We start from the raw sequence: 25,552 nt of genomic DNA on the forward strand, positions 1-25,552 counted from the left end.
AAGACAGAGGACAAAGGATATTTGAGTAAACAGAGGGCTGCAGTGGTCTGAATCGTGAATCATCTTATATGATGTCCTCTGTGGACACTTAAGGTGAAAGAAGAGGTTTTGTCCTCATTGAAGTGATGGCCAGACAGCAGACAGTGATGATTACAGTTGGCTCACAAGCCCAGGAGAGGGTTACTTTAAATCAAGGACTTCACATTTTTCAAGAAGCAGTAACAAATTAGGCAAGGCTATATTTTATTCATCATTTCAAACACTTTTGATGGTCAATTTAACAATGTTTTGTAAGTGTGGGTTTATATGAGTACAACTTTCCACCAATACATTGTACAGCTTAGAGGACACAACTCCAGGACAGCTTCACACGTTAATGCTTCTTGAAAAATGTCAAATCACAGAAGATGGATTATTGCCAGAGTTAAGTGTCTGGCTCAGTCCTCAAAGTGGAGGGTGGATTATGACAGGAAAGCAGAAGCGAAACTAGGCTAATTCATGCCGCTGTGAAAAGCTTCCATAATCAATACGGAAGTACACAAAAGGTACATTTAGGTACTCTACATCTCTGGACTTAATCTTTTTGATTTTATTATTTTTTCTTAACCCATTGTGAATTATGGTTCTTACATTTCAGTTTGTTTACAGATCAAACTAACAAGATATAACACATATAAAGGGAACTTTGGAGGTAGGTAGATTGGTATTTTGTAGTTTCCCCCTGCCTAGATTTGATGCTCAGCTAAGCTAATTAAGTCCTGGCTCTGGAGCCATACTTAACATACATAGTGGTATCCATCTTCTTTCCTAAAATGTCAAACTAATCCAGTTAAGCGTAGTTATTGGTGTAACAAATAGCTTTTGGGCTCTGGGAACATGTGATGGTAATTTTTCTGTATTACCTGACATTCCAGTGATTAAAAGATTAACCTGAACAAGTAGTCATTAGTTTAAATTATAATGAAAATAAACATTACCTGCAACGCAATCTGCTATAGTACATGGCCAAATGGTATGTTCTTGAGACTGAACCTTTGTTAATTTCATGTGTCGCAATGTTTTATGAATCCAGTTCAGTTTAAGCCCCCAGAAACAGAAACATTCATGTAATGGGCCTCTTGATCTAGTTCTCTTCTGTCCTACTTTGAAAAAGTGTGAACAGAAAATGTTGCTATACTTAAAGGATGTTGATATGCCGGCTTTGTTGGTCTTTATGAGTCTTTGTGAGTCAGCGTTTCACTGAGAGAATGATGTCATCGAGAACAAACCAAATCTTGCATCCGGTTAATTCATTTTACTGCTTCCTTAACCAAACCAAACAATCCATTTTGAAGTACCACTCTCTTCTATTTTCCTTTGAAACTCATAAACCTAAGTCACTCTCTTACAAAAAACAGAGAAGCAAAGACATTGATGACTGAAATTAGAGCTGAATTATGTACCATTAGAAGCCAACAAGAAGGGAAAACAAATCATCCATGTTCCTATAAAATTGTCTCTGTGTTACTTCCCATTTCGCATGTATCTATTCCATGTGTCAGAGAGACACACTTTATTTATATATATTTATTATGTTTTCTCTGTGGAATCTAAAGATATTTATTATTCTAAAAGACCTTCACCAGCAACAACAAAACAGTTTTTAAGGGTCACAATAGACGACCACACTTAAGCAAATCCTTCAGCTACTATATAACACTTGTCACTTGTCAAGGGTTCAGTCACTTCAATAATAACAGTGGGGGAAAAAATGAAAAAAAATGTTTATATCTGGTAACACCAGATTTCAGATGACATTTTATTTTACTAACCCTGTGAGAGGTTTGAAGCCCAAAATAAACACCACACAGTACATCAAAAGTACCCATCTGTGACCAGGACATCGAGGTCACAGCAGTCTCTCGCTGTCTCTCGCTGTCTCTCCCTCTCTCTTCACCTAGGTAAGACTTTAAAATTATAATCTTATTCTCATCATAAAACAGTCACATAACTGTAAATCAACTAAAGCACCTGCTTATGATTATAGCATTGTCAATAATGCAATAGAATGCAGCATGATTATGAATGGCTATGAAAGTTTATAATCTTTTATACCCAACAAATGCCATGACATCTAAGATAATAATTGTTCAATCAACCATCGTTACATTCATTATGTAACTTAATCTTTGTAACTAGGTTTTATACAGCTAGATTTGAAAAAAAGAAATAAAAAAAAGAATTAAGCCAAATCAACTGAAGTTTAATTGAAACAAAGGGAACATGCTAACCTAGCAGATCATGCAATGGATACAAGTTGTTTTAGATTTCCAATATGAATTTAACTAGATTTGACAGTTATTTCAGCAAAACAACAAATGTTCTCTTCTCAGTTTCTCTTTTTCTCTCTATGTCAATGGTCAGAATGTTTTATTCCCAAATCAGACTGATAGTTGCTACATTAAAAACTGAAAAACAATGTGTTTATCTGTAAAAGATGTTCATTTTTCTACATTAACATTCAAATTATTCACTGGCAAAATTTCCAGCAGTGCCAATTTATCATATTGCATAGCCAGTCTTTCTGTATCCTGAAGCTCAACACACCAAACACTCTCACTAAGAAAAAACAAATAAAGTTGGAAAGACTGCAGACTTATTATTAATGAACCCGTAGTGCTGCCTTTGCTGAAGGGATTTAATGTCCTGAAGGAGCAGCTTTTCATTCAGTCTAAAACAGATATTGTAAAATGATTTGGATTCATTTGGCATATATTTTGATTCATTTGGATTCATATTATTCATTCAGCTACCGCCAGTGCACCGAATTTCCAGGGCAGGAAAAATGGTTTGCTGCTTGCACTGGTCGTTGCCGTTCTTAGCACATTTGTGCTTTTAGCTAAATGTCAGCATGTTAAGCAGATATATTGTTTACCATGTTCAGGTCTTAGTTTAGCATCTTAGCATAATTTGCTAGCACTTAACACATCTTAAGAGAATGCCATTAGTTTTGCAGGAATTTCAGAGTATTTAGGTAAATTCCAACTAATGTTGGCTTGTGTTATTACCAAAGTTGTTACAATTATTCCCAAGGGGGACATGAATGTCTGTATAAAATGATATGGCAATCCATATATAGTTGTTGACAAATGCATTTCAAAGCCACAAATGTTAATCCCCAGGTTACAGTAGAGGGAAAGTCAGGGGATTACAAAAGTCTTCAGGATTTAGTTTTATGGCATCCATCAAATAGTCATTTAGATATGTCATTCTGGACAAACCTAAAACATTGACTTACTTATTGACATCCACCATGTCGTTATGATCTGTGGGGGAGTGACTGCACTCATGATTCCACATAAATTCTCATAATTTCCACTAGCTCTGATCATTTCCTGCCTATTGTCATGACCAAAGATGTATTTAAGGGACTCAGCAGACCACTGGCTGTGACACTAAGTTCATATAAAAGAGCCCTAGAAGGAACAGGATCCTGAACCGAGATATTAATACGACAGAACTGCTCTATACAGCGTTCTGACACCCCTGCAGCCTCGGCACGGCTCAGCGAGCGAGCGAGCCCACACTCCCTTAAGCAGCTTTCCATGACTGTCAGTCTGAGAGCAGTGCTGCTTCAGGCAAACTGCATTGGTGGGCATGATAAAGTAGGATGACACAGCGCTTCAGGTGCAGTTCAAATGCTTCCCAACAGGAATTAATTCACTGTGTGAACGAGGATGGCACTTTATTTTGTTAAGTGGTTGTCACATTCACTTTGGACTCTTGAATCAAGGACAATAACCTAAGAAATCTCATTCCAGTGGCAAATTATGCATCAAACATTTTGTCATTTCAATGCCACCCAATGTAATAATTATTTACCATTAGCGCAATAGCAACAGGACATTCAATGAGCACATTCATAAACTACGGGTGCAGCTTCATTTCTAAACTGTGAATTATTAGCACTATAAAAGAGGTCTAGTCACACAATAAGAAATTACAATCATAATTTTTCTCACTTTGGCTTTGAGCTTTTAAATAACAGTTTCACAGGCACATCCTGCATTATTAATATTCTCTATTTCATATTCAGAGAGAAAATCCTTCAAATTTTGAAAGTTTTTTTTTTTTTTTTTAAATCCACCATAACATTGTTACAACACTGTTTTCTCTCCTCCAGGTTCTCATTGACACCCTTACTTACAATCGTTGTGATCAAATCAATTGCAACATAAAGTATGATCACAAACATGTTGCTCATAGGTGTTGCCGTGCATGAGTTAAACTGTGAGAAAGTGATTTGGGGAAGCCGACCTTACATACATGATTCATTTAAAAGGCATGATTCCCATGTCTGAAGATGGCGAATAATCCAAAGCGTATAGGCAAATCAAAGCATAGGGGATAAGTATAGTAGGAAAGAGGAAATGTGGTTGGGAGTGGTGCTTTGAGTCATCAGTGACACTCAGAGCATCCCAGTATTATTCTGATCCCTTTCTCCCTCTCTCTCCCTCTCTCTCTCTCTCTCCCTCCCTCCCTGGCTGGCCTGCTGTCACTGTGGTGCTTTTCATTCTACATCAGTGAGGCTCAGTGCATCTCCACAATGATGATGAATGCATGTTCTTTATGAGGAGAGAGAATGTGTACACCTGGCAGGAATGTGTGCAAGTGTGTGACATTGAAGAGGAGCAGAATACCTTAACCAGACTCTTGGAGTGTCTCTCTCTCTCTCTCTCTCTCCCTCTCTCTCTCTCTCTCTCTCTCTCTCTGTCTCTGTCTCCCTCTTCCTGTGTCTGTCCGTCCCTCCTCTCCATCTCCCTGACGCCGGCTGGCCAAGCTCCTCTCCTCTCCGTCCTGCTCTCCACCTGGCTTCCATGAGTTTAACTGAGGACAAGCCATTCCTCCCTGGAAGGTAAGCAGCACAGCTGTGGGGGGGTCTTTTCTATTTGCAATAAAAAGGTATTAGACAATAACAAAAAGCCGGATCATTGATTAGGGTTGCATTTGTTTCATCTTCCAAATTTGACTGATGTTGTTTTCAATGGTTGCTGGCAGCTGACACGACTCTCAAAATAATATCTATTCTGTTATTTCTTTCTTTACTTTTATTTTCTGTGCAAAGGTCTGCTTTTTTCATTCTGACTAGCAGAGGTTGTTATCTTACAAGCCTCTGAAATGATAACATCTAACCAGATGTTATCATTTTGAAGGGCTGGTTACTGACAGACATTAAGTCAAGGTTCAAATAGCATCTCAAAGAAAAACAGAGTGTGCTCGCTGTAATGCTGATGAAATGAAGGCAGAGACACCAAAGACAGTTTGTGGGATTTCCGACGGGATTAGTGATGAGGTCATCAATCATCCCTCTCTGGAAAAAGAAAAGAAACGTTGTAGTGGTCGATGTACTTCTCAAGACAGCCTGTCGATTGTCTACCAAGTAATTTTCTGCATGTGTGCCTGAATGCATGAACTGCCTTTTCTTATTACCTTCACAGACACGTGAGCAATTCCTTTGTTTATGACACTAGCCTCAAAACAGAGAATCAATATGTGTTGACAGAGATCGATTATGATGCCAGAGAACAATGTTTTTCTATTGGATACAACATGATTTGACTAAGTATGTGACCTTCAACTGAAGCTCAGAGTCAAATAACAAATGAAAACAGTTGTCGGAAGCAAGACAATAACCCTTCATTGACACAGAGGCTCTTGCTTTCCCACAATCAGACTGCGGTCATGTAATATGTAATTTGTTTGTGTTATGAAGAGGAAGCAGTTGTGGTGGAGTGATGATGACACTATTAACTAGGGTGGCAGAATTGTATTTATTTATTTATTTATTTAGTTAGCATTCTTTGGCTGCTGTCCTTCCCAAAGGCATGCAGATTGGAGACTCAGAGTCAATGAGAGAACAAACATTTTAAAGCCGGATTAATTACAGATACTTTATAGCATCTTATACATGATATTCTGATTGTGTATTGAGCATCAGGGTATGAAAAGTAATCCAAATAACCTTAAGGACATTACCAATGTTTGTATTGTTTGCATCAGAACTTTAATGACAAATAAGAGTCTCCCATCTCTGAAACCTCATCAGTGCCACCACTGCCCTATTATAAAATCCTCCTCTTTCTCCATCTTCATTTTACTTGCTCTTAACCCACTGGCTAAAAAATATAACAAAGCTAAATGTTTTTTTTAGTCCTCCTCTCTACCTTAAAGTTGATTGATATTGAAATATATCAATATTTATTCAAGCATCCTTGCACTCTGCATCATTGCAATATTATCTCCATTTCATTGTCATTGTTTTTGTGTTTTATGTTTTTCTATATATTCTTTTGCATTTATATTTATGTGTATATAGCACTTTAATGTTTATGCTTACATTTGTTCTTTTTTGTTGTCCTTGTTTTTTGTGTATTTGTCTATTTCTGTGTATGCATGTTGAGAGCAACAAAAGAAAATGGAGTGAAATTCCTACTGTGCATACACATACATGGCCAACAAAGCTGATTCTGATATTGTTAATTGTTTATTTGTAGGAAATGATCAACAAACATATTGACTGTTAAGTTCAGATCCTAATTTGCTACAAGCCAAAGACACATTTAAAAGAACTCGGTGCAAGAAAAGCAATAAACATAAGTGTGAGTGAACGGTTAGCTGGACATTTATATCACATGATCACACTCCCGGTGATAACATAAGAAAATTATACAAATAGTACACAAAACGGGTGGTGTACAGCTGCAATGATTGGTCCATTAATTGATTAGCACATAAAAGGACAATTTTGTGAATCGGTGGAGTAATTGTTGCTATAGTAATATCGTTTGCTAGTTTCCGCTAAAAACAAAGTAAAGATTTTTCGTTTGGCATTTGTGATAGAAAACCAAATGTCTTTGGGTTTTGGACATTTGGTTGGACAAAACAACCAATCTGAACATATCACTCTGGGCTCTGGGAAATTGTGATGAGGAAGTTCCTCCATCCTACAGAGGCTAAACTTAATTAACGAATCAATTAATAGAGAAAATAATTGGCGGACAAATTTGAAACGTATTAGTTAGTAATTATTAGTTGCAGCCTGAATGTGGACATTTGTTTCTAACTGACATTAAACAAGCCTTACAATTACATTTTTAGAAGACCTGGCCAAAAAGCTGCATGTTGCAAACAACCATAGAGCTATGTAAAATAAGCAAATATTATTAATAATTGTCACAATGCATACACTTCAATTTGTAGCTGGACTTATTTTTTGACTTTGTTAGCATGTGTTGCATGCATAAATAATAAATATGTCCAATATTGCCACGAAATGCACCAATGAAAACTGTGTAAATGTTAAAGTGACATGGAAGGTCAATCACCCCAAGGATAAAACATACAATGTGACACTTTACAGTCAGACTTACAAATGCTTTATGATTCAAAATGTCAAAAGGCACAAACTCTGAGGGCTGGGTGTGAACGTAACATCACAGTAACAGCCTGAAGGAAAGGCAATGTCACACATATACACAAACACACACACACACACATATATACACACATACATACATATAGATATTAATATGTATATACGCATATATACAAACACACACACACACACACACACACACACACACACACACACACACACACACACACACACACACACACACACACACACACACACACACACACACACACACACACAAATATATATAAAATCAGATTTAAACACTGGTCAAAATGTAGCTCTCCCACTAGCTGCCAATCTCTGTAAACCCTCTGACATTGTGATTGACACTGCTCATGAGCTCCTGCATGCGGACTTCCAGAAATGCCCGTCAGCCGTTAAATGGCTGCTTATGTCCTCTGACCGCAGCAATTTAATGTTATGATTGACAGCCCTAGTTTCAGTGGCATCAAATGAATCTCACAATTTTGAAAACATGCTGCAGGGGAACTTGTCTCAAACTTAGAGATTACTTGTCATGCTGACAACAGTGGTAAACAACACATATATGAATTTAAATTTAAATTTCTTCCTCAGTAAATGACACAGTCAGGATGTCTCCACAGAGACAGATAACTTCAGGTATACGGGTCAGAGCATGAGAGTATGAGGTGGAAATTAAATAATAGGGTATATAAACCCGGTCAGCAAGCGATATGTTGTTTACCGCCCTACATCATCATCTGGAGGTCAGTGTCCCTGTCCCTGTCTCAAAGGCTTACAATCAATCACAGCTGGACAGAAGAGATATTCATCCAGGCTCAGAGACATGATAACAGTAGTGTCGCAGCTCAGCTCTTCTCAAAATACTCAATCTGTCACAGCAGAACCAAAGTCACAGTTCAGCTGGTTAAGCCCTCCCCGGCTCTTTAGATCTACCTCCTCCCTCTCGCTTTTACGCTCACATGGCTACGGGTTTGTCTTGGTTTTGTTTGGATAGCTTGATAGCTATAGTGACAATAGGCTGATCTGGTATATGATACCATTAGTTTGATAAATGACAATTCAGTACAGCTATGAATTTATTTATATGTACAATTTGTTTTTGTACATATAAATGACGACAACATTTCTATGTGAGCCTTACACATAAGTGAATGATCCCAGTCACTTCCACACAGTGAGGCCATGGCAAACAGCTTATTAAGCACCAGTATCAGATTGGCACTCTTTACCCTCTGAAACACAAAGCCCAGGTATCGGGACTGAAAAAGTCCAACACAGTATCACTGCAATTCGTGAAATAGTCACAAGATAAAATCTTTTGGTTTCGTGTTCAGGGACACGAATTGCATTTTTTTTTCGTGTAACTCAGAACGACTTTCTTTCGTACTTCACACTTTGTTAAGTTGAGGAAAAACATCATGGTTGGGCTTAGGTTTAGGCAACAAATCCAGGAACGGTTTGGTTTAGGCATTAAATCCACGAATGGTTAGGTTTAAGGCAACAACAAGGTGTCGAACACCACCCTCCTGGTTGACAGTCTTAGTTGTTAGACCGATCCACACCCCCTCCCACTCGCCCTTAATAGTGTTTGTTGGAAATTATTAAGTACGTCACTTGATCCGACTGTTGCTTGGTCACGTTGATGCATTTCATTCGAGAATAACGCTTAAAGACGAGCACACTTGAAGGGTCCCTCCACACTCAGATCTGTGCATCTTGCATCGATTAATGAAAGCTCTAAATCTTCTAGGCGTGACGGTTTCGGTCCAAGAGCTTGCATGAGATAAATCATCTTTTGCACAAATCTGAGTGTGCAGATGTTTCTTGTACAGGACGGTTATCACTCAGAAAACATGCACCCACAAGTCTTCTAAAATAGTATTGACTGTTGTGGCAGTAGAAAAAGAACTATTGCTGCAATCTGTTGTATTGGACTTCATTAGTTGTTTAGCTATGTGAACCTGATAAACTGGAAAGTGGTTTATTGATTACATAATGCTTAATTGTATTGACATCACAGTGGAGTTCTTGGATTTGATTGAAACTAAAACTGGTCATAACTACTCTGCTGAGTCTCCTCCACTCAGACTGACTGGACATTTCGTCATTGACTGGTGTGCTGACTTGCATAGTAATGAAGCCTCATTCTTTATCCTGTGTGGTTGGCTAAGTCCCTGAGAGTCAATGCTGCTTCTGTATCAATCTCTGATAGCACTTCATGTATTGCTCTACAATTGTCCCTGTGCGCTGCACTACTCCCCGATTCCTTTTCTTATATTTAGCAAAGTGGCGTACTGAATAGCAATCATCATCATCCTGTTTACAGATGGCTGTGCTAGAATAAACTGATTGCCTCTTCTATGTGTCTGGCTCATTGTTCACGCTTCGACTGGTGCAGAGAGGACACTATTAAGATTCTTCTAAAAATCTATTGGGTTAATTTTTGAGCTCTTGGAAATCACTGAGCATCTGTCAGCTCTCTTAGTAGATTGAGCAACTACGTTTCTATTCTCAAAGTTCATCTGTTAGTATTGCATATATGCTTGTGTGGCCTGCTTGCATCATGTGTGAACATGTGAAGGCTGGAGACAATATTGCAATGACACTATCTTTTTTCCAAGCTCTAAATCCCTCATTCTCATACTCTGAAAGGCACAGTCTTTCTAATTCTCTTCATCTGCCAATCTTGTTTTGTATATTTATATTTAATACCAACTGTCCTTGTCTCTTGCAAAAGATTATTTTCTAATAATAGAAGCTTTTTCATCCATTTCTGCAGCTGTGGGCTGAACGTATTGCGCAACAGAGATAGTAAGAAAACAGATCGTGTACTACAGGCAATGGATAGCATTTAAGATGCATTGAGGACAAAAATGGTGAAAGGTGGTTTTTGCTTTTGTTGCTGTAATTGAGCTCTCTTTCTTTTGTTGCGACTGTGGCTAAGAACATAGAGTGGGACGTCCAATAATACCGGGCTCCCTCGACTCGCATGTCAAAATGTCCTTTGGCGAGATACTGAACCCTAAATTGCTTCTAAAGGGCTGAGCCATCGGTGTGTGAATGAGCATTAGTCTATCCTGATGGAAAGGTGGCGAGGAAAACGTGAAAGGCCCTCCATGAGTGTATTTAAATTACAATTTTAACAATACATTCGCTCCCATGAGTCTTTTCTGCTAAACCTATTACACCAGTGGAGTAAATTATTTAATCACTTATTCATTATTCACAACTGACTTGTGTGTGTGTGCTGATGTTAATGATATTTCAGATGGGAAATGCTTCAGACACATCTGCTGTGTTTGCCTCCACCATCTCCAAGGAGCACGACATCCTCATGGGTTCGCTCTACAGCCTCTTTTGTAAGTCCACACAAAAAAGAAAATCTCTGCTGTGTTGATTCATGACAAATCCCCACAGGTGTACAACATCCAGCCAACATCAATCTCTCTCTCTCTCTCTTTGTTTTTACAGGTGTACTGTCCCTCATGGGCAACTGCATCCTGCTACTTGTTGCGTATCACAAGCGGTCGACCTTGAAGCCAGCTGAGTTCTTCATCATCAATCTCTCCATCAGTGACCTCGGGATGACACTCTCTTTATTCCCACTGGCAATACCGTCATCTTTCAAACACAGGTACCTCACATGTCCCTATTGTCTTTCAAAATAATTTAATTGTCAACTATTTGATAATAAAATGTTCTGCTTTTCTGTTTTCTATCATCGTAAATGGAATAAATATATGGGTTTTGGACTGCTGGTCTGTTGGTACAAATCATTGGAAGATGTCACCTTGGGCTTTAGGAATTTAAGACTTAATATTGTATTGACCAACCAATGAATCAGTTAATCAAGAAAATAATCACCAGATTAATTGATAAAGAAAATTATTGTTGATTAATTAGTTGCAGGCCTAGTATCCATCACATTTACTCTTTTCTCCTCGTCTTTGTGTACAGGTGGCTGTTTGGAGAAATCACCTGTCAGCTCTATGCCATGTGTGGAGTTCTGTTTGGTCTATGCAGCTTAACCAACCTCACAGCCCTCTCCTTAGTGTGCTGCCTTAAAGTCTGCTTACCCAGCCACGGTGAGCAGACGATAAACTAAACTGATGAGCACGATGTTGCCGACAACACATATTTCACCACAGAGCTGCACAGCATTATATTTGAGGAGGTGGGGAGGAAAATAGCAGTATAACTGCAAAGCATCTTTTTGTGTCTCCTGTCTGATCAGGTAACAAGTTCTCCTCATCGCATGCCCGCCTCCTGGTCGTCGGAGTGTGGTGTTACGCCTCTGTGTTTGCAGTCGGGCCCTTGGCCCAGTGGGGACGTTACAGTCCTGAGCCCTACGGCACGGCCTGCTGCATCGACTGGCATGCACCCAACCACGAGTTTTCAGCTTTGTCTTACATCGTCTGCCTTTTCGTGTTTTGCTACGCACTGCCCTGCACCGCCATCTTCCTCTCCTACACTTTCATTCTGCTGACGGTGCGGGGGTCGCGTCAGGCCGTCCAGCAGCATGTGTCACTGCAGACCAAGACCACCAATGCACACGCTCTCATTGTCAAGGTCAGAGGATATGAGTGTGTCGCTTTGGTGTGTCTGACGTCAGTCTTTGCAGTTGCCAGCATATGAGACAGTAAATTATTCCGTGGATATGAAAATGCTTTGCTGATTACTTGCTTCATCTTTGTAGAATCTCCCCATGCATATGTAGCTATCTCTGTGTGTGTGTGTGTGCAATAAGAAATATTAGGCTGGTTCCATAGATATTAGTTTACTTTTCCACAAAAAAAAGATAAATAAATCTTCTACATGTCATTTTTTTGCAGTATGTGTGCATCCATGTACAAGTGTCTGCATGTGTTTCTTCTCCACAGCTGTCAGTAGCAGTATGCTTCGGCTTCCTGGGTGCCTGGACTCCATATGCTGTCGTGGCCATGTGGGCCGCTTTCGGAGACGCCACACTGGTTCCTCCTGATGCATTCGCCCTCGCCGCCGTGTTTGCCAAATCTTCCACCATCTACAACCCAATGGTCTACCTGCTGTGTAAGCCGAACTTCCGCGAGTGTCTCTACAGAGACACATCCATGCTGCGACAGAGGATCTACAGGGGAAGTCCACAGTCAGATCCGAGAGCGAATTTCGGATCGACCTCGCAGCGCAACAAGGACATGAGCGTCTCCATGCGCTTCTCAAACGGACAGCAGGGGAGCTACGGGGCGTTTCTGCACTGCCCGGAGAATGCAGCGCCGTGTCATGTGACAACACCCCAAAGGACTGCCTGCATCCTGACTGAGTCCACATACAGAGAGGTGACAGTTAACCAGCTCTCTGACAAACCACAGGCTGATTTCCTCTAGTGGTGCAACCTCCTTCTTTCATGAAGCAAACCAGACAGGACAGGTGCTCAAAAAGACGGTGGGAACACTGGGCATGGACAACAAAACAACAAAGGGCCTGCACAAGTTAAAATGAGTGAGTGTCAACAAGACTTATGGAATAACGAAACACAGGCTTGCAAAGAACCTTCAATGTCATTTGTCCTGAAAGTCACTCATGAATTGAGAAATGCCTAAGATTCAAAGACTCCCCACTGGGTTTACATTAATCCGAGAAGATTTGACACACAAATGTAGGCGTGAAAAGTCTTGATGCCTACTTCTGTGTCAGCTTGGTTCCAGTTTGATTTTAATGAGGAATTTAACTGGATTTTGCAGGGGGACCAGACAGGAGAAGCCCTGCTGACTTCAAGGTTAATTAGGAAAAAGTTTGACATTTCAAAGCAGCTCGTCATCTATTGCATACAGCAGGAACTTATTAACTTATGTCAGGATAAACCGTGTTCAGAATCTGTCCAGTGCAAACAAAACACTTTATAAGGGAAAAAAAATGATGTAAAATTATTTTAAAAGAGATGAGGTTTGGTCACACAAAGGAAACTGTTATGCTGACAGCTGGATGGTGAAGTGGTACTCAACCCCAAATCACCAAGTATTCACCCCCTATGGCCTTGAATGTTTCTATGGACATTATTTCCTTGTCACCATTGGAATCCATTTTAGATTGATTTGGGGTATCAGTTTATAAAAGAGGCTCCACTGTGCCATGTAGCCGGAAGTCATTGTACCGTAGATTGATGGACAAAACCAGCAAAACAGAGTTCTACCAAAAAATAGAACTAGAGGTCAATATCACCTCATGTTTAGGTATTCATTTTGACTGAAATTTAGACAAGGTACTCTTTCTCTTTCAGAGGATCCCTAAAATTAAATTAGATTAAGAAATTAGATTAATATTCACACAGTACTTTCTAACATGAGTGACATTAAGGCCACTTCCCTGGACATGTCCACATGATATTTTCATGTCTGTTCAGGAACCAAGAGGAACAAAGACAAGTTACATTGTTTGTGTCCAGGTGACAAACAATTGAAAATAGGGTTTTCATAATAGCACACAGCTGTGAGAATGTTTGACAGTCCTTGGTTACAAATAATTGTTTTCTTATTGATGTTTTTAAACAATTTATTTGTCTTTGATTATCATAAATTGACAGAGTGGCACACCCAGAGGTGTCTATAATCTCTAATGCATATTAGATTATAAATGCTGCCTTTTGTCGTCGACTAATTTTTTGCGATAGTTTATGCGTATATAGTAAAATAAATTACTTTGGGATTTTAGTACATTACATTACATTACAGTCATTTAGCAGACGCTTTTATCCAAAGCGACTTACAATCAGTAGTATATTACATATCATTCATCCATTCACACACTGATGACAGGCTACCATGCAAGGTGCCACCATCAGACTCTAACTAACATTCATGCAACATCCAGTCCACACCGATGGCAAGCCTTCGGGAGCAACTTGGGGTTAAGTGTCTTGCCCAAGGACACATCGACTGCCGAAGCCGGGTATCGAACCACCGATCCTCTGATTGGAGAACTACCTTGCTCTCCACTACGCCACAGCCGTCCGTTTAAAAAAAAAAAAAAAACACCTCTCATCCTGCAAAAACCAAAACAGAAACAGTATTTTGTTATATTTAAGTCTGCTCTCTGTTTTTAAGGGTATTGTCGTCTGTGGCTTCATGTATGCATTTAAAGAAAACTAACTGTATGTGTTGATGAATGAATTCTGGTGCAGCTTTATTTACTAAAGAAATAAAAGCATTGATAAAGTTTTGGTCCAACTTTTCTGGAGAAACAGAAAGCCATGGATCAGAGTGTTTTAAATCCTTCCATTTAATCTTTTCGGATTAAGGGAAATGGTAAATACAAAATTAGATTTGTAGCATTACATGATATAGCAGAGGAGTAATTTGAGTAAGAAACTTTTGAAGGGCATCTTTTATTTTTAAAACCATTTTACTGATCTACAAAAAAACCTTGCATCACTAGATTTTTTTCACTCATATTAATTATGTGTCAGCGACGTGTTGCTTTGGAAACATGAACATTAATAACTTGAGGGTTCACCAGGTTCAAATTTAGTGCCAATCTAATTATCTACAAAGGAATCTATTGACATAATTGGCTGCACCTTGGTGTTGTCTCTATTTAAAATTCCAGGGTTGGTGTGCAACACTTCCAGATCTCCCCTCCTCTTTTAGACAAAAGCTTTAGTGTTTCACAAGACACTGCAACTGCAGACAACACAACCATATATGCATATGTACTGCATGCCCTCAAAACACTACATTTTAGGAGAAAGTGTTGTCAGATGTCTCAAACATCAACACAAGCTGAACATTATATTACTTCCCTTAGTAACTAGCTTAAATAGCTGCAAAATAGTCTATCTATCCAATAATTTGTCACAAATTAATAGAAAATATGTTTGAGGTACAACACTGACATCCAGTCAAAGAAAAATCATCTCAACAATTAATGAGATGTTTAAATTGATGTCTAACTTGGTAGATATGGCACTCTCTCAGGGAGGTGAAAGACTCTCATACAATGGACTGTAATATTTCTTGTTATTGCAACATTATTTTATCTTTGTTCTCTGCTGAGACAGCATTTTCTTAGGAGCATTTTGAGCACACTGACCAAATTGTGATGACAGCAAAGCTACAGCTGGGGGGTTGCCAACCCTTTGAAGATCATACAAATGTGCATCCAAAACCACATACAAGAAAGAGAGTTTAAATCTTAGAAATACAAAACACAATTTTGTATATATCTTCAGTGTAAAATGTATCTGCTGTTCAAGAGATTTACTTATAACAGAACTGAACTGAACTGTAATAAAATAGAAATGAAGACTCGTATGCCAGCAGGGAGTCAAAGCAAATATTCATGAAGTATCGACTAAGATGCAAAGCAATTTATTTTGCCCCAGTGTAAAAATAAAGAAATAGCTGGAGGATATACTTTTCACTCCCAACCGATAGAGGCGAGCATTAATATGCAGCCAGAGAAGGAATCAAAAGATAACCAACCCATATTGCATGAAACTGGCGGCTTAATGCTACGTAGGCACAGACACAGTAGTTGGGTATTTTTCTAAATCCTTAAATCCAAAGCAATGATTTTCCTTGCCCAGTTGTTTTTGTGTTATTGTGACTATTGTGTGTGAGATTTTTCATTTTGGACTGTGTGAGCTTTTCTCTAGAGACAGATGGAAACTTAAAAGTTAAAACATGATAAGAAAACCAAGTACACAGTTTAGCCATCACAGAGTTCGCACTGCACAGCATCCAAATAATACATTTTCAAGTAATAATCACTTAAAAGATAAGGAAAGCGGAGTTACAGAGGAAAAGCTAGAACACATTGTACTGCACATCTTTATCCTGAATCTCACTCTCCTGAAATTCAGGCCATGACCCGCCAGACTTGTGCAGCCATACTGACATTACCCAAGGCTCTCTGTAAACATGCAACACAAAGATGTCTTGTGATGTTAATAATTCTCCTGACATCCCTGCCTCGATGGTGACTTCAGGACAATTTTCTGTTTTTAAGTATATTTGTGTGAGGGAAAAAGAGAGAAAGAAAGAGTGTCCAGGCATCTTCATCCTACCTCTTGACTGAGAAGTCCATTCATGACTTCCCCCTCCTGCATTAAATCGAAATGTAATTAACTATGAGGAATGCACTGAAATAAGTAATAAAACAGATAATTAACTAATCTGTTTAACAGAACTAAACTTACAAAACTGCCATACCAGTGGTTTTGTATGCTGAATGTACTTGGAGTTTCAATAAGGTAGAGCTGAATCATTTAGACAAGTCACCACAGAAAAATAATCAGCAACTATTATGAAAAGGGAGGAACTGTTTCAAGTCATTTTTGCCAAACTTTGTTTCTTGTTTCAGCTTTTTTTTCCCAGTTTATTTTTTACTACTTTACCTGATTGTAAACAGAATATCTTTGGGTTTTAGAAATTTGGTCAGAAAAACAAAAAAATATTCTTAGTCTTCGATAAATTGTGATGGCCATTTTCACTTATTTTCTAACATTTTATACACCAAAAAATGAATCAATGATAAAAAATAATCTTTGGTTGCAGTCCTGCAATAAAGTTATACCAATATTTACCAATATATACCAATAAAAACATACAGTATGTGCATCAGAGGTATTCACAGCTAGAGTAAAGTTCTAGCTTGAGTCTAAACTATTAACATATAAAGTTCTTTACCAAAAAAAGACAGGAAATCAAAGTATCTTTGGGAAAAGTATGGTATATTGACATTAACAAATGTGATTAATCAATTATGAAAAAACTTAGTCAAAGCCCTGTATTATTGGATGACAAAACACAGCTCTACGCAAGTCTCTGACAGTCAAAAGATTAAATATTACAACGTCTATTAAAGCAGCTTATTTGCAAGCCTTTTGTATTGGGTTGTATTATGTGCAAGTGTTAACTGGGTCATCACTCTTGAGCTTCTGCTATAGCTTATCTATGTGTGACAGTGTGATAAGAGGTGACACTTAAAGTCATACTCTAAAAGGTGACAACAATGCACAGGTTGTTGTTGGTTTCTTCCTACTGTGGCTGGGTCTGCATGAATCATTGTGTTTGGGGGGCCTTAATGTATCAAATGCCGCCCTCTAGTGCCCACTAATGGAAAATGGACTAATCAACTTATTGTTTCAGCTCACCCAACTTCAACCTGACAGGATCTCTGAACAGCCAGGGTAATAGAGAACAGCTGTGTAGGTGTGCAGGACCTTAGAAGTGACAGCCCAAATATTACTGACCACTGCTGCACCTTCATGGATATTGCACAAACTACAAACAATACCTTGGCACACCACTTTACATGCATTTATTATCTTCTGCACCAGTGTGGCTTTAAACTTCTAGAGGCAGTAACGCAGCAAGCAAGCAAGACCCGGAAGTCAAAGCAGCTTAGAGAAAATTCAGCCACCATTCCTTTATTTACATAGCAACACGAGTTACTTAATGTTCCTTTTCTAATGGGATTAAATTAAATGTTTCCCCTAAAAAAAAAAATATCCCTATATAAAGTGCATCAAACCACATTTATGTTGTTGCCTAACAAATAATGTTTAAGAAAAAAAAATCCCTGTATAAAGTGCATCAAACCACATTTATGTTGTTGCTTAACAAATAATGTTTAAAAAAAAAAAAATCCCTATATAAAGTGCATCAAACCACATTTATGTTATTGCTTAACAAATGTTTTAAAAAAAATCCCTATATAAAGTGCATCAAACCACATTTATGTTATTGCTTAACAAATGTTTTTAAAAAATCCCTATATAAAGTGCATCAAACCACATTTATGTTTTTGCCTAACAAATAATGTTTAAAAAAAATAAATCCCTATATAAAGTGCATCAAACCACATTTATGTTATTGCTTAACAAATGTTTAAAAAAAAAATCCCTATATAAAGTGCATCAAACCACATTTATGTTGTTGCTTAACAAATGTTTAAAAAAAAATCCCTATATAAAGTGCATCAAACCACATTTATGTTGTTGCCTAACAAATGATGTTAATAATGTTTAATTTGCTCTTCAGATGAAACAATGAACTACTTAACATAACCTCACTCCATTAAACTAAATATTGCATGATTATAATCACGATTCCACTATGGACACGTGGTTTAGTTAACCTGGCGGTGGGCGGGGCTTCGATACGTCATCGAGAGGTTGGCGCGCTCCGAATGTCAAATGTCAAAACGCGGCACTTTCAAAGTAAAGGTAAGCGTGTTTGTATGTTTATGGAGTCTGGTTAGGTGGTTACATTGGCGGACATTTCACGTTTCTACCTTAAAGTCTTAACTTTATCAATATATATTACGTCATTATATTGATATCTGAAATGATAGTCAGCTCAGTGAACCTCATAGCTAACGCAGCTAACCTTTGACCACAGAGGTTCAAGCTCACATGGCAGACACATTAACTAATTCAAACAGCTTAAATGCATTTTCTACCACTTTAATGTCATAAAAAATGTTGCATTTCGCAGACCCATGAGAAGGGTTTAAACCACCATTGTTGTGTTTGTCCCAGGTGACAGCTGCTCCAGGGCTTCAACATGATGTTCTACACTCAACTCTTCACCTCCAAGAGGGGCCCTCTGGCCAAAATCTGGCTTGCAGCACACTGGGATAGGAAACTCACAAAGGCCCATGTATTTGAGTGCAATTTAGAAACAACCATCAATGACATAATTTCCCCAACGGTAAGGAGAAAAGTAGCAAAAACACATCCACAAATCCCCATTAATAATAACTTAATAAAAGTGTGAGCGTGCTGTGTGTGTGTGTGTGTGTGTGTGATCTTTGTAGATGAAACTTGGTTTGCGGACCTCTGGTCATCTGCTCGTCGGTGTGGTCAGGATCTACTCCAGGAAAGCAAAGTATCTCCTCGCAGACTGCAGTGATGCCCTGGTTAAAATTAAAATGGCATTCAGGCCAGGTAAAACATTGTGTTTGTGATGTCAGTGTTGTTTTAAACTGTAGAGATAATGGACTGGTTAAAATGTTAATTATGGCTGTGAAAAGGTAAACTATGGCCCACTGGATGCATTCATTAAAGTGGAAAAGATTGCAACAGCACCTGGATCCTTCAAAATAATCATGCAGTTGAGTAAACAACTCTCTAAAATAGTTTAACTGTAACTGAACATCATAACCTTCATTAAGGTAGGATTTATTGCAGGATTGTTGTTTTAGACTTAGAATTAGTTTCAGCTTGTACCTAAAAAAAACAGTAAATACTATCCCTAAAAAGGACAACCACTAGAGGGTGACAGACATGATTACTTAACTTAATTATTTAGGGAGGAGAGAGGGAGCTCAATGAGAGAATGTGATATGCATGTTTGGTTTCTCTCATGTGAAATATCACACAGAATAAACAGAGACAGAATGTATGCATACATTTATGCAGCTTAAAGTCTTTTGACACTCACCCAACAAGGTAAAGAAGTAAGCATCTCTGAATTGATATTGTAATATATTAGCTCAGCTGATTAATTCTTATATGTAAGATCCTGAAGACTTAATCTTTACATTTTGCAGTGTATTAAACATGACATTTTAGTGCCTCCAAAGAAATACCTCTTCAGTTAAAGAGGTTGCTGTTCTTACCTATTCTAGTTCTAAATGCAGTATATATTTGTCTATTATTTGCCCTGTTTCTCTCTCAACACACCAGGTCAGACAGATATGCCTGTGGAGGGACTCGAGGCAACACTAAAAGCAATTACTTTGATCGAAGATTTCACCGCCTTTGATGCCCAGCTGCCACATCCAAGGTACCACTTTCTGTTCTCCGATAAATCCCAACCGGATATTGATAGAAGCAGGTTTCTTTAAGATGGTCACTCAAGACTTGGCAGTTTAAAAGGCACATGCTTATTTACAAATGTAATATTAACAATAAGAAAGCATTAACTTTTTGAGCTTCTGAAATGACCAGAATTGAAAACGTGTTACATGACAAATTTAAGTTTTAATGCTTGGAATACAAACTTAACTGATGTTATAAGTTATGATTTTGTCTTTTGGATTCTGATAGCTAACCCTTTAATTTACATTTGGGTCACCCATTGTTACTTTAAGCCTAATGAACAAGTATTCTGTCTGTGTCCCCACTATGTTCTCTTCATACTGGGACACCAGTAACATAGACGTTGTGGACCACTTTTCACTGAACCAGTGTCGATCAGAGGAAATCACTCTGAAAGAAGATTTTGGAAATGGCTTTCTGAATTTAGCAGATTTTGGTAAGAGCCATTTTGTTCTCAAGTTCTGGTACTTCATGATTTGATGTGAGCTTATGTCATTTGCCTTGTTAGTGTGGAGCTGTTAGTATGTTCAGCATTCATTTATTCCTGCTACTTACAAGTTTTTAATGTGTAGCCAAAGCCTGGTATATCTTATATCTTATTCCTCTGAGCCATCGAGGAGCTCCACTGCATTCCAAAAACTTAAAAACACATAACTGTGCCAGGGTTGCGCACCAGCTGACATGTTTCTCCATTATAATGACTTTAGGTACAGCTACAGTAAATTCTTGCTATAGGCCAAATCCACAGCTGAAAACCCTTAAAAGATATTCACCCCTGATTGAGTAAAATTTACCAAAAACTACAGTCCCCAGACTACAGTTTCTAAATTAAATGATACATTCGTTACCTGCTTTTAAAGATTTACATCTGCAGTAATGTGTGCTCGTGGCTGATTTCCACAGAAAGGGTAGGAAAGTGGAATACAAATGAATGCGTTGTTGGTGTTGGTCTTTTGATTTGTTGACAATAACAACAAAATGTCCTCTGCTTGTGTGCTCTGATTGGTAGGAGATGAGTCCCAGAGCCACCAGAATGGGCTGCTGGATATGAGCTTCCACAGCTTCACTCAACATGGAGACGACTTTGGGGACGAGAATAGAGGACTCGACCTACTCGGTAGTGATGTGAATTAATCAAACTAAGTTTTTGCCATATTTTACTTGAGCAAAGCCAACACACCAGACTGCCTTGATCCAATTCAGGGGCTGGATCCTCCAAAGTCATCCTTTGTGGACCAATTATGTCATAACACGCTTAAACTGATTTTTCCACAGTTTGTTCTTTTTAGGAGTCTGAATATGTCATGGATATTAAATATATGAATACATTTACAGTTAGTCTGGTACAATTTCCAAGACATCTATTATGTATGTTCAGTGAAATGTCACAACTCATATGAAGGCATCCTGGAACGTGTCCCAGTTTCCCTGTGGCGTTTTCAGGTTGTCAGCAGTTTAGGGCAATAAACTGACTTCTAAAGTGGGATTGGAACTGCACAAGCGCATAAATATGTAGGTTTGATCTCTGTGATGCTAAATTTCATCATTTTGGGGAGGAAGCAGAAATTCAACCTTGCCTTCACATCCTCTGAGGAACCATTGATCATGGGCTGCGTCTTTGAAGTATCAAGCCTCTGAATTTGCATGCTCCAACAACACGGCCTCATCATAATCTCATCATCAGCAATATTTTGGTTATTGTAAAGTTGGTCTTCAATTTATTCCAAGTGGCATTTTAAAAAGTCTTAAAGTCTTAAATCTTGCCTTAAGCGGAAGGAATTCTGCTGCTGTATATATTTTCTCTTGTTATGTATTGATGATTCTTTATTTTAATCAAAACTTCATTTTGCATGGCCCTGTAGACTTTCTGACAATCTCCAGTGATAATGCTGAGTCCACTGACTTCATCCTAGAGGAGCATAAAATAAATGAAAATCCAGAGATCTCTACACTCAGTCATCAACAAGGTGATGTCATCATGAGTTATTTCAACTATTTACATCCTGTTTTACCTTCTAACAAAGTAAAGCACCTCCATTTCAACAGCTGCTTAATAGTAGTTCAGTAATTATGAGTACTATGCCCTTATTTATTTATTTTTTCAACTAGGTTGTCATTGTAGATGATAGTTTTGTTTTGTTGTTGATTCCGTATGTTTTCCAGATTGTGATAGAGCGGAGATGGAGACCCCTACACTGAATGTAACCACCCTGCTTGCTAACGAGGACGAAGCCTTTGCACTTGAACCTGTGACCATCACTCGTAGGCCCGACTAAACAACCCTCAAACTGTGTTCCTTCAACTCACAAATCACATTGCTGTACAAATAGAGCCAAACCAAAGACTTGTCACACAAACAGTGGGCATTCTTATGACCTCCTACTGTTTGTTTTCAGCAAACTCGGAGAAGAAGAGGGGGAAGAGGAAACGCAAGCTGGTTGTGGACCAGACCAAAGAGCTGACCAATGAATGCATCAGAGGGCAGCTTCTCGACGACTCAGATCTGGTTGCCCCTTTGGACATGGCCCCGCCAACTCTGCAGCTCATGCAGTGGAAGGAGAGCGGCGGTGCGGACAAACTCTTTGCCCAACCGTGTTCGACTGTAGCAGCTCCACAGATAAAGGAGGTAAAAAGATAAGCAAATCCCTGCAATGTTGGTCTTTTATCTTAAAAAAACGACGATTCAATCCAGAATGAACATTCGATAGAAATGACTTCAAAGTAACTTTGCCTTTGCAGCTATTTGCCAAGAGTATTTTCCAGGTGAAACGTTATGTAGTGCGTGAGGAGGTCGAGGCGATGCGTCAGGATGGACTAGAAGGTAGGAACTTCCTATGAACTATAATTTCAATGCATCACTGGTGTTGTCCTCTGTTCCGCCTTTTGTGACATGCAATCTGCAAAATGATGTCTTGTATAGTTCAGAGGGACACAAGCACCATCACTACAGACAACATCAGTGTCGTAGATTCATCGCTAGATCCTGAAAGGACACACAACCCCGAGCTGACCGACCTCGATCGCATGAACAACAATGAACTTGAGAATTACTCAGAGCGATCTCAAGTAAGCATGAGCGTGTCGGGCGTAGAGAAGTTATTAATTTCCCCTTCGTGATCATTTTACCTTTCTTATGTTTGCTTTATAATCTGTGCCGTGTCAGGATAAAAACAGTTCGGAGTTCACACATCCAGGGCTTCCATCAGAGGACTCCATGTTTGTCCATCCGTCCTACATGCAGCAGGAGACTCAGTCGACTTCCCTCCACACTCAGGTGCCTGCGAACACACACACAGGGCCATTAAGGTAGACTCTCCTGGACTCCACATTTCACTGGTCTTATCTTTGGAATAAAAGTACGGTAAATAAACTACAGATCTATTAGTGTTTGCCAGATGGCAGGTGCTAATTTGTTACTTCCCATGCTGCCTTGGAGATGTTCCCGGATTCACTGACTGAAATATTGTCCTTTTCTAACCTGCAGTCGATGCTGGACAGTCAGGACTTTGAGGAGAGGAGGATAACCAGACGTACACAGAGGCTTCTGGACCTTCTAAAAGTAAGGACGTACAAAAAATAATGTATTAGAATCACAGGAACACCAAATACCACATCTTAAATATTATATTTTTTCTAAAGCCTGCTTGTTGATGATGAACCAGGAAGTGTTGTTTCCATCTCAGGCAGAGTCCCTGCTCTATTTAACATTGAATGGCAGATACAAATCTATAGTCCCAGCGGACGGGGATTTAAATGCATCAGGGCGGGGCAGGATTAGGGATAATGTTAAGGGAAATTAAATTCTCTCCTGTGTTTTGACAGAAGCAGAGCAGCAGTGACACCACGTTCAGCCTGGAGGCACTCTGTGAGGGAGGAAGTCGCTCGCAGGCTGCAGCCACTTTATTCTGTTTCCTGATCCTGAAAAAGCAGAATTCCATTCACCTGCACCAGAGAGCACCCTATGGGGACATAACTGCCACACCTGGACCCAATTTCTACAATTAGTAAAACACAATAGAGTTTTCTTAAAAACACAGAGTTGCAGTCTTGGTTCCGTCTGATTTGCCTCGTGCAGAAGTAGCACATGTTTGTGTTACTATGTCAGTTACTCGAGGTAAAGAAAAATTGACTCAAAATGATTTCTGGGATAAATAGTGAAAAAGAGCTTGAAAAGAAGAATCTCACTTTACATTATATGTCACACACATTGGAATGCTTGTGTGTGTGTTTAAAAACTTGTAAATACTATTTTGTTTGTTTTCGGCACTTTTCATTTGTGAGAAATTGGGAAAGTATCAATGAAGGATACTTTTGTCTAAAACTCTTAGTCAGACTCAGACTTAGTCTTTATTAGGCCTCTGACATCATATCCCTACATTTTTTAAGTGATCTACAAGTTCCTTTTAGTATTAATTTATTAATAGTTATATTGTTCAGCAACAAAATATTACAGTTATTCTTGTGATCTGTTTGGACTGAATTTTCTTGCATGTTCAGTTTGTGTTTTACTCCAGTTCCTCTTCTATTTAATCTAAACACAGGACTACATAGACCTGCTTGTTATGTCTTATCTGATATAGGAAAGCAAAATTGACTTTTCATTACCAGCAAATGTTGCAAATGATTACGTTAAAGTACAGGTAATATTTACATCTATTTAAAACCGTTTCCTGTATCGATGCAAAACACAAGACTTAAAGTTTACTAGAAGTGTTTGCATTTTTATAGCTTCAGCCGGATACATTTGATGTCACTGAACTTTTGGATATGAAACTAAATTCATACATTTTCCTATCAATTTTGTGGTCAAGATGTTATAGTCATATTCTCGATATTTTTTAGCTGCAGTTTAAATCCAGAAAACGCAGTACAGTACTTCTGCACAGCCCATCGCTTTTCTCTTAACAACAAATAGGGTGACTTAAATTATACATATGTACATATTTTAGTCTGTGCTCATTGTAGGCCTGACATCACACATTTGGGGACGGCAACATACATTTTTTTATCAAACATGAAAGTCTGATATGACTAATACTAATACACCACATGGTTAGAAGGCATAGGAATGACTACACAACTGGAATTCAGTGACATTCACACTTGCCACCCGTTCTTGGAGTTCATTATGTAAAAAGTCGAGAATTTAAATATTTAAGTCTTTTTAAATGTTTTTCTGTTCTGAAATTGTAAACGTTATGGCTTATTTGTGGGTTGTATTTAAATAAAAACACATAAATGGATGTGGTTTGAATGCATTTCTATCTTTCAAGGAACAAAGTTTGCAGCTTGCATTAGTCAGTGAATGC

General features: G+C 38.6%; 2 protein-coding genes across 2 annotated transcripts; both read left to right on the plus strand.

The window, feature by feature from the left end:
* Nucleotides 1-10,709: 10,709 nt before the first annotated feature.
* On the plus strand, nucleotides 10,710-12,804 carry opn7d (opsin 7, group member d). Its single transcript, XM_054609955.1, has 5 exons — nucleotides 10,710-10,800; nucleotides 10,913-11,075; nucleotides 11,399-11,526; nucleotides 11,676-12,010; nucleotides 12,322-12,804. The coding sequence occupies exons 1-5, from the start codon at nucleotides 10,710-10,712 to the stop codon at nucleotides 12,802-12,804; spliced, it is 1,200 nt and encodes a 399-aa protein (XP_054465930.1).
* A 5,790-nt stretch (nucleotides 12,805-18,594) lies between these two features.
* Nucleotides 18,595-24,248, plus strand: rad21l1 (RAD21 cohesin complex component like 1). Its single transcript, XM_054609890.1, has 14 exons — nucleotides 18,595-18,644; nucleotides 18,960-19,131; nucleotides 19,238-19,367; nucleotides 20,109-20,208; nucleotides 20,576-20,679; nucleotides 21,253-21,360; nucleotides 22,106-22,210; nucleotides 22,407-22,505; nucleotides 22,640-22,869; nucleotides 22,983-23,064; nucleotides 23,164-23,309; nucleotides 23,407-23,517; nucleotides 23,728-23,802; nucleotides 24,066-24,248. Exons 2-14 carry the CDS (start codon nucleotides 18,985-18,987, stop codon nucleotides 24,246-24,248), a joined length of 1,620 nt encoding a protein of 539 aa, XP_054465865.1. The 5' UTR covers nucleotides 18,595-18,644; nucleotides 18,960-18,984.
* Nucleotides 24,249-25,552: the final 1,304 nt, after the last annotated feature.

This window comes from Anoplopoma fimbria, chromosome 12, assembly GCF_027596085.1.
Source record: "Anoplopoma fimbria isolate UVic2021 breed Golden Eagle Sablefish chromosome 12, Afim_UVic_2022, whole genome shotgun sequence".
Classification (NCBI taxonomy): Eukaryota; Metazoa; Chordata; class Actinopteri; order Perciformes; family Anoplopomatidae; genus Anoplopoma; species Anoplopoma fimbria.

Bases quoted from the DNA above. Each gene is read 5' to 3' on its own strand.
- opn7d (XM_054609955.1), top strand. From the start codon at position 10,710: ATGGGAAATGCTTCAGACACATCTGCTGTGTTTGCCTCCACCATCTCC. The intron at 11,076-11,398 runs GTACCTCACATG...CTTTGTGTACAG, and splicing joins CCGTCATCTTTCAAACACAG to GTGGCTGTTTGGAGAAATCA. The intron at 11,527-11,675 runs GTGAGCAGACGA...CTGTCTGATCAG, and splicing joins AGTCTGCTTACCCAGCCACG to GTAACAAGTTCTCCTCATCG.
- rad21l1 (XM_054609890.1), top strand. From the start codon at position 18,985: ATGATGTTCTACACTCAACTCTTCACCTCCAAGAGGGGCCCTCTGGCC. The intron at 23,310-23,406 runs GTAAGCATGAGC...GTGCCGTGTCAG, and splicing joins ATTACTCAGAGCGATCTCAA to GATAAAAACAGTTCGGAGTT. The intron at 23,803-24,065 runs GTAAGGACGTAC...GTGTTTTGACAG, and splicing joins GGCTTCTGGACCTTCTAAAA to AAGCAGAGCAGCAGTGACAC.